At 42.3% G+C, this 9990-nt stretch overlaps 1 protein-coding gene across 1 annotated transcript; it reads right to left on the bottom strand.

Moving 5' to 3' along the window:
* Positions 1 to 6986: 6986 nt before the first annotated feature.
* On the bottom strand, positions 6987 to 8059 carry LOC136530597 (serpin-Z2A-like). The gene is made up of 2 exons (XM_066523317.1): positions 7643 to 8059; positions 6987 to 7481 (listed from the first exon to the last, which is right to left on the bottom strand). Exons 1-2 carry the CDS (start codon positions 8057 to 8059, stop codon positions 6987 to 6989), a joined length of 912 nt encoding a protein of 303 aa, XP_066379414.1.
* Between the last annotated feature and the right edge of the window lie 1931 nt (positions 8060 to 9990).

The raw sequence follows: 9990 nt of genomic DNA, 5'->3' as shown, positions 1-9990 counted from the left end.
ACGTAGGCAGCAGAGTCCTATGTGGATTGTTGTGGCCCTAGGTGAGAAGTGGGAAAAAGTTCATGGACCCAGATGAGGGAAAAAAAGTTCATGGACCTAGGTGAGAAGTGGGAAAAAGTTCATGGAACCTAGATGAGCGAAAAAAAGTTCATGGTCCTAGGTGAGAAGTGGGAAAAAGTTTAAGGACCCACAATGCATTTCACTCTAATATAATGACAAAGTTACTATAGACATCTCAATGTTGACGGTTTGCAATATGTATTTTTCAAGAACATAAAAGGATAAATTTAGACTAGATACATCTGTAAGGATCAAATGACCTAAAGAGGGTGTGCTGCATCGAGGCTTAAGAAATTAAAACAACAAACCTTAACATAACAAAATAATTCACTCCTCGGCAAGAACCAACTCTAAAATTGCTACAAAAACCAAACCAACGTAAGTCCATAGTGCCAGTAAACTAAGCCATGTCCTTAGCAAGAACACACTAGCAAAGGGTCCCTAAGAATTTGCAAGAAAGTAACTCAGCTAGTGTATCACACCAGGACAAAACCAAGTCTAGCAAATATTCGGATAGTGTCTCAAGCACACAAAAAGATGACGGATGCAAGCAATACTCATGAAAGAAAGAGATGGACAAAGACAGCTCTAGATTTTTCTCATGGTCTAAAGTAGTTGTCACTACCTCTAGTTCAGGTTGGAGTACCAACTAAGGGTTGAGCTTCCTTGAGTCACCAAGGCTCAAGATCCACTAAGAGTACCCATTATCCACTCTGGAGCGGTGGGTCTCAAACCCAGTGTTCGCCTAAACGGATTAAACGGCCGTTTAAATGGTCAGTAAACGGTAAACGGTGGTAAACTGTTTTGTTTAGGGGGTAAACGGAAATTAAACAGTTGACCGTTTAAACGGTCAAAAAAATGAGAAAACGGTATAAACGGCCTAAACGGAACGGAGATAAACAGCATTAAACGGGCTAAACAGTTGTTTAGGCGAACACGAAGTAAATCTAGTTCAGTTTTGTATGGATAAATTTGTATACTTAAGTTTATTATATTTATAAATGTGTACGCTTGATATGTTACATGCATAAATATCTATATTTGGTTCTTTTCACATGCATAAATATATATACATATCAAAATAATTGATTTTTACTCGGATAAATATGTATAAATGCTAGAATACTTGATTTTTTACATGCACATATATAATTATATGTATTTTTTTTAAGTACAAAACCGTTTAGACCGTTTAACTTCGTTTAAACACCGTGTAAACAGTCTAAACGCTAAACGAAGGGGGACCGTGTAAAGACCGTTTACCGTTTAGAAAAACATTGCTCAAACCAAGCACAAAGATTGGAGAAACAATCTTTGATATTCATTTTATCAAACTTCAGTCTAAGTGTTCTGTAACCACCTCATACTCAGATACTGTTTATTATGAACATATGTGTCGCGTGTACACCTATTCTCATACGAACATGCACACTCACAATATGAACGTGCTAACATACACCCATCCCCATAGAGAATATATCTTAAGAATCACAAAGTCACTACAGACATCTTGATGTAAAAAGTTTGCAATATTTTGTTGACTTATTTGCACATTATTCTCTTGTGTTGTTGTGTCCATTCTGTGCTAATAGTTCAAATATCAACAAACATAATCTTTTGCTAATAATTCAAATCGCTAAACATAATTCATTTGCATGTTTGTAAACATGGAACATGAGGACATTTCTTTGCGATATGATGGTATCTAGTGGGGCCTGACCAAGTCAATCTAGACTAATTATAACAAATAGCAAGAGCATCTACTAGCCAATAAATATCAAAACGATACCATACAATATTTAAGTAATTCCAAGTTAGGTTCCATAAAATAGATCATGATTTTAGGAAAAATTCAAAACTAATTACATATTTTTCCGAGATAACAAAATTCTATGAATTTTCTAAAAGAAGACCCGAGTTTAGGATTTTGAGTTGCATAGTTTTTCAAGAAAAATATTTGGATTCCTTTTTATAAAATATTTTTATAACTTTTTTGGTAAAGTATAATTGACCCCTTCAAACTGCCAACATAGTCCGATTAACCTCCCTTGCGTCCTACGTGGCATAACATTGGGCATCTGATGTGACAACACATTGGCCAAAACGGCTGTCATAATCAACCTAGGAGTAAATTTGGACGTTTCAAAAGATAGATGAGGACAGAAAATAGGTTTTCCGATTGGGGAAAGTGAATCAGAGTTTGAGATACTTGGGGAGGTCAACTAGACTTTTTTCTAATAGAAATTAGGTTGGGATTTTTGTAGAGGTATTACCTAACATAGATTACTATCTTTCATGATTTTCAAAGTTTGTTCTCTCAAACTCACCTTGAAGCTAGGTTTAAATCGTCTAAAAAACTATTTTTAGCCTTTTCTTAAATAAGATCTCAAACTAAATTTTCAAGTTGAATTTGAACCCATTTCAAAAAAAAATTGATACTTCATATAAACTTGTGTTGGAAACAAACTTTTGGAAATAAATTTTTGATAAATAGGCCAAAACCTTTTTTCGACATTTAAATGCATATTTTTAAAATTCATTTCACATAATAAAATTTATACAAAGTCATGCATGCAATAAAACTGTTAAATTAAATTGTAAAAATGCTAGAAAACCATAGTTATCACTATGTAAATTAACGTAAACTTCAAAAAAGGAAGGAAGATTTTTAGAAAAATAATTATTATTTTTGGTGTTTTCTTCTCACAACCTAGAACAAAATTCTGATGTATGATAATCAATTTCAACTTCGACTAGGTTTAAAGAAAATAGTGTTCATATTTGTATCTCAAAATATGTTTAATATGAAAATATATGACTTGATATATATATATATATATATATATATATATATATATATATATATATATATATATATATAATAAAGAGGCAAAATTTCTATCCATTTTTTTTGTATGGCCTCTCCTAACTACCTTCGTGAATTTGAAAACTGTTGTGTACGATCCTCCTATTTTATATGACATATGTTGGCCTTTGTTAAGTAACCTAGATAGGAATCCTAATTCTAGACCTAATCCAGATAGATCCTAAATACCTAAATAGGAATCCAAATCATAATATTGTTGGGTGAGTGTGGAGATAGAAAAAATCGAACGATAGCAGCGTCGGCACGGCTGAATTCTGAACGGGCTCGAACGGTGGTTAACCAAAGAGAAACTAACGGGATTCTCGGACGGTCAATCAAACAGAAAAAGGTACGCACACGACACGACCAAATTAAACAGAAGACGGACGTACAGAAACGACGCAACAGAAAATTCCGAATGGAACTTCTGCGGATGCACGGATACGCCTCTTTTTTCGGTTTTTTATTTCTTTTCCGGGTTTTTTATTTTTTTTCTTATAAAAGCTAAAAAATATATCTAATATATCTATATATACTTCAGACTGGGTCGCACACTCCATATCTCATATATAAATCGGATTCATGACGCATGTTCATACAAGTTAGAACAGCTTACGTCTAGCGATAATACGGATTCGATTCCTATACGTTTTGGATTTCGTTACAACGCTCGCACACTATTGCTATCTATAATACTTAATATTAATTTAGTTTTTCCGTTCATTGGTTTCACCTTTTCTCTACAAAAGTAAAACTGCTTTCCTACTGTCGTTCTCCATTTCCGTGTTTTTTTTATTTAGAATTTTTATCCGTCACTAGCAAAGAAGCTAGCGGATATTCGAACCCAAGACCTCTCACTTTAGCTCTTACGCGAACGCGTTACCATCTCAAACCCCACCACACATCTAACTTAAATAAGATACGCTTTCCTTTTAAATTCACTCTGTATGCACCTTTAGTCCGGGTTTGAGACATAAACCGGGACTAAAGGTACCTTAAGTCCGGGTTCGTGTCTCAATCCGGGACTAAAAGTCACACTTTTAGTCCGGGTTCGTGTCTTAAACCGGGACTAAATCTTTTGGCATTGACGCGCCTTGGTAACCGTTACAACCGGGACTAAATGGTGGAATTAGTCCCAGTTTGTATTATAATCCGAGACTAAAGGTTCAGTCCTCCCTTTAGTCACGGTTGTAATTTTTAAACAAGGAATAAATACTTTTTAGCCATTGATGAAAGGTCGTTTCTCTACTGGTGTGTGGCTTCTCTTTTCTTCTATCGTTACTCCGTTTTCATTTTTTTATTTTGAATTGTTATGCACAAGTTACACAGATTAGCAAATGGTCCAACTAATCAATACATGAACTGAAATCTATTAAATAGGTTGTTATCTAATTCAATCTAAATAAATATAACCCTATAATCCCCGACGAGGGCTGGCATAGACCGGCCGTCATAATCATCAATGCCCATCAGTTGTTTGACAAGTCAACAACTAACTACATGCTGGCTCTAATTAAGTATTAGAACCAACACATGGATAGTTTGAAAATTAAAGTCAATAAGTTAAGATGATACGTCTAAATTTTTCCATATTTTACACAGGGAGAAAAAGATATCTATGAAGATTGTATTTTAATTTGACATGTTAATAGGATATTGATATATTATTACCATCATTAACTTATATTATTGTGTGTGTGCGCATGTGGGTCTGTACCATTCGTTGCCGTTTCCGTAAATATATGATAGGTTTTTCTCCTGTTGCAGCAACGCACGAGCATGTTTTGCTAGTTAATCTAATGATGTTTATTTGGTGTCAGTGTTATGGATCATGACTTCACGAGTATCCTCACTGCCTGGAAAAAAAGCCCAATAGGAACAAGGTGGACCGAGTTCGTCGAAGGAGAGGCCGCATGATATGATGGACATGGAAGCCCACTTATTTGTACTGATCCGACAAGATCCAAGTATATTTCCTTATAACAAGCTATGACTTTATCTGTAATCCTATCCTCCCCTGGACTATATAAAACAAGGTAGTTAGTATCGTAGGGAGCCCCTTATTCTTGTAAACACTATGCATACAGAATAAGAGATCTAGTCTCCACTGAATATAGGGTACTCCATACCTGAACTAGTATACGTCTATATCTTGTGTGGTACCCTTCTAATTCTATGTGCACAAAACGCTGATCTACATTGTATAGAATAAAACCTAGGACACAAGGTATCACAAATATTAGTATTTTTATATATATTTTGGTCAAAGCTTTTTTACTCATCGTAATACGAGATGCAGACTAATTATTTTGGGTTGGAGTCCTACAAGGCTACAATATATTATACAAAACATTTGTTACTAATATAGGTTTGTAATAACTTTCTAAAAAGTAGAGAATCGTGAGCCCAACGAACATTTGCTAGTTTCGATTTATTTGCTACTAGTTTGGATTTGGGCAGCAGAGATATGGCTGCTATGAGCACCGGCGGAGCCACGTGAGGCCATCCTGGGTCATGGCCTCCCTATGCATGGCTGAAAATCTAAGGCGCTGCATGTCAGCATGCATGCTCCAGTCATCATTCAAGCACTTGCTCACTCATATAATGTTGATTTTTATAATTCTTTGATCCAGCACATGTGAAACAATTTTAGAGATCATCAGCAATATCAAACGGATGCTATAGTAGTACTTGTTTGCTTTTTTTCCTCTTGTACAAGGTTGCACGGCACATAGCAGTAGTAGCAGGCCTCATGCAACCATACTGCCTTGCATGTACTTGCTCGAGCCCTTGATCTGCTAAATGGCCGTTGCTTGCCAAGCCGATGACAAGTATGTAAATCTTTTCACCCGTAATTACTTGCCAATTCTACTTTGAAATAATTTTTTTGTTAGTTGTTCACTGCAGTCATTTTAACTTCACGTAGCACTTTTTTATTATGAAAAAGAAGCAACAACTTTGTATTGTACTTTAATTATGCACCTGTTCATTACCATTGAATCCCCCCCCCCCCCCCCCCCCCCCCCCCCCCCCCCCCACACACACACACACACACTTGAAGGCACGCTCTGCCACTGGCTGTGAGCCGCTGGAAACAGAGAGTAGGGTACTTGGGTGGGGCGTCACGACCTAGGCGAGCTCGCCGTAGTGCAATTCGGGAAGGGGCTGCTGCTAGTTCTGAAAGAAGAGGAAGTATGTGGTAGCCAGGATCAAAGATTTACAGTTAGGACCGGTTTGGATCCCTTCATTTTTGAGGAATTGAAATTTACTTGATGGATTTGGCTATTTGGCTTGGAATTTGAGATTCCACAACTTTTTAAAGTTTACATATAAGTCTATCTCAAATTCATAGGGTGGGTGAAGGAAATGGATTCTAGATCACCATGCTATGTTTGAACTCTCCAACTTAATTAAAATTATAGAAATTATATAGTCTATCTCAAATTTGTGCCTAAACTATAATTTATAACAATGAATTCAATTCTTAAGGATCAACGAGGCCTTAACAGAATCGAGAACACTCGGGTACCACGCAAATAATGTGATTTTTGACAACTCTGCAACACTGTAAATTGATCCAGACAATGTTAATTAATATAACTTTTGAAGAAAGAACCGAAGCGACAACCTCAGAAAACTAAACAAAAAAAAATCCTGCCCATCGTCCCTACTCGTCTGATGCAACTATTTTGGGTCGAGACTGAGGTCTACTCTTCCTTAGAAGGGTCAAGAACATGCCCAGCAAAGACAACGGCACCAGACGTCTCCTCCACGATGAAGAAGCCGAACGGGTGATCGGCGACGAAGTTCACCGGCTTCGGCGGTGGTGGGTAGTCATCAAACATCGAGTAACCCATATCATCGTCCGACTCCACGGTGACGGCGGCCGCCTCGCTCCCCTCCTCGTTCATCTCGATAACCGCCTTGTGGATGACCCTGTTGACACGCACGCGCCGCTTGTCTTCCTCAAGGAGCAAGTCGCCCATATTCGCCTTTTTTCTGTCGAAGGGCAGATGAAGGCCTAGATGTTTAAGGTCGTCTTCTATGGCTCTCTCAAAGCTCAGCTTGAACTTTGGCAGCCGGAACTGGCCGACGGGGACATACTCCTTGGGTAGGTGGTCGACTGGTCGTGCAGGAACGCCGGGGAGGACGCAATCTTCTCCACGATGTTTCGCAGACCCTTCTTGCCGTCGGGGAGGAAGACGAACATGTAGAACCTGGGCAGGCTGTCGTAGAGCTTCCAGTTGTGCTCGTTCATCATCTCGTAGGGCAGCTTGAGCACCTTGAACCCGGAGTGGCAGGCGATGCACTGGTAGGACCAGCTCTGCAGGAAGGGCACCTCCACGGAGCTCCCGTCCAGGCGGTGGAACTCACGGTCGACGGTGTTCTCCTTCTTGAACGGGTTGCGCCACTCCCCCTTGAAGTAGATGGCATTGGCGATGGCGTGCACGGTGTCAGCGTTGTCGTCATCCTCGGGGTTGAACACCTGGGCGTTGATCTGCTTTCTTGTGGCCTTGGCTACCCAAGCGTTGATCTGCTTTCTTGATTCTTTTGGCTTTATACACACAAGAAAAACACACCTTCAGATTTGATGTTAAGTGTTAGCTACATAAAGTACGTATATAGATCCACAAAAAAAAAAGTTTGACGAAGCAATTGAATTGGTAGATATATATCGAACATCAAGCATAGGCACGTTTTCATTTAGTTAGTAACCTCGTTTTGGAAGTCGACGGCCCAAGAGTTGCCCTTGAACGTCCCGACGATGGCGTCCACGTACGCGGGCCAGAGCGGCCACGCCTTGTCAGTCCACGTGCCGCAGGCAAACGAGATGCTGGGCCCGCCGATGCCGCACTGGTCGGCGAGGACGCCGTCCACCACCGTGTCCCTCACGAACGCGGCGCGCTCCTCCCGCGACGGCGCGCCGGCGACGCGGAGAATCTCGTCGAGGGTGTCGCCCGCGGCGGCCGTCGACATCAGCGCCAGCGCGACGTGGATGGACAGCGGCGAGAAGACGAGGTTGTTGCCCGCCGCCGCGGCTTCTGAGGAGATGCGCTTGAGGAGGCGCGCGGCCAGCGCCGCCTGCCCGGCCAGGCAGGCGCTCGTGGCTTCCTTGCCCATGCCCGGCGCCATGGCCTTGTCGATCTGCTGGGGTTTGACGTTCCGAAAACTTTACGCGAGTTGACGAGATGCTGTTGAATTTATATGGGCCGGAATCTGTTACGGAACGGGAGACCGATGAAGGCACGAGTTGACGAGTTGTCATGTTGCACGGCGCCCTTATTGCGTCCTCTATTGCACGATGGCCACGCCTTGAAAATAAAGGGCAAGTCTCAGTCCCTACCAAACAAAATTTGGTAAGTCACAGCCGTCGCCAGAATAGCAATCTTCCGTGGACAGAGTGCTGTGTCCATAACATGAACGGAACCAGAGTTCAGGAATCAGGATACTATTTAGGCCTTGTTCGGTTAAGGTGGATTAAGCTATATACAAATTAAACTATCAATCTGGCCAAGAATTCTTCCAGGTGACCGTTCCTGGTCACAGGCCCTCAGCAAAAACAAGAAAAAAGAAAAAAAAATAAGTCAGCTACATGTATCAATTCGTACAGAGGCTGGAATATTACAAAAACGCTTAGACGCATGCGTCCATCCTGTCGGACGCGGCATCCCACTCTGCTTCGCCCGCTTCTCCTATATTCGTCCGCCTCTCATAAAAAACATTCCTGACTCCGCCTCGTGCCGCCTCGGCTTCACCGCGTCGTGCGGCCGTCCGCCCGCCCCACTCCGCCGCGCCACCGCCGCCATCCCCCGCGACGCTCGACCCCATACCCCTCAGCGCCTTTGTCCTCGCAGAGGAGGAATCCTTCACCAAGGTACGCTGCCAGTCGCGCCCACCAACTGATGCTGGTGCTGGACTCGATCACCGGTCGCCGCCTCGCCCTCCGCCTCCAAGCTCCATGCAGGTGCTCGGTGACTGCAGCGGCGCCTCTGTCCCCGCCACACCATGTCGTGCTCCGTCCACCGCCACGCCTAGGCCAGGTGCCAGGAGAAGGGGCCGTCGCAGGCCAGGCGCACGCGCAACTGGCTGCTGCTAGGCCGCACCACCATCCTCGGCCGTTGGTGGCCGGAACCGACGTCGTTCCCCGCTCTGCTATGCGCCCCACGGAAGAAGGGTGAAAAACGCATATTGCAAGCATACATTCCAAGTGTTTCATGTTATTTCAGAGGTATCTTGCAATTGTTTCAGATGGATGTTGCAATAGTAGATCGGGATGTTGCATATGTTGCAATGGTTGTATATGTATGTTGCAAGCTTCTGTTCTCAATGTTTCATCTTTTTTCGACGAATGTTGCAATGTGTTTATCTGGATGTTGCATATGTTTTCACACATATGTTGCAAGTGTTTTATCTGAATGTTGCGTATGTTTTGCAATAGTTTCAAGTGTTTTTCAGGTGTTTTTGCAAGTGTTTCAGACGTATATTTCAAATGTTTCATTGTCTTTAAACGTATGTTGCATCTGGATGCTTCAAAACTAGATCAGGTGCTGCATCTCCCTACTCGTCTTCTACTGCCTCGCCTCGGTGTCAAGCGCGAAAAGCGAGGGCAGGCGGAGGCGGTCCCGCTGACACGAGTGGTGCCCACGTACATGCGTGGGCGCGCGACGGCATGCAACATGCAGCAGCAGGCGTGGCTGGCAGGCACAGCAGGTGTGGGCAAGCGCAGCAGACGAGGCGTGGGCAGGCAGGCGTAGCGGCGCAAGTGCAGTAGGCTGAGGCAGGCGCAGCGGCGCGGGCATTAGAACGGAGGGCTAGCGTCTGGACGACCGGGCGCTAGCCACGCCCGAAATATTAATACATATTCCCTTTTCTAAAAAAACAGGCAAATAACTGAAATTCGTGAATTTTGGCAATTTTTGGATCTTCCGATATAAAAAATGTCAAACTAGGGTTAGAACTTATAGGATCTTAATTGTCTTGCTCACCCTTAGAACAACTAAGATTTAGAGATTAAGATTTCTTAGGTTCGTACCTTTGTGTGCGGATGAAGCCGATCCACCACT

Source organism: Miscanthus floridulus, unplaced genomic scaffold (assembly GCF_019320115.1).
Source record: "Miscanthus floridulus cultivar M001 unplaced genomic scaffold, ASM1932011v1 fs_15_2_3, whole genome shotgun sequence".
Classification (NCBI taxonomy): Eukaryota; Viridiplantae; Streptophyta; class Magnoliopsida; order Poales; family Poaceae; genus Miscanthus; species Miscanthus floridulus.
The sequence above is the reverse complement of the archived record's forward strand: the minus strand, read 5'-3'. Positions and strand labels throughout refer to the sequence as shown.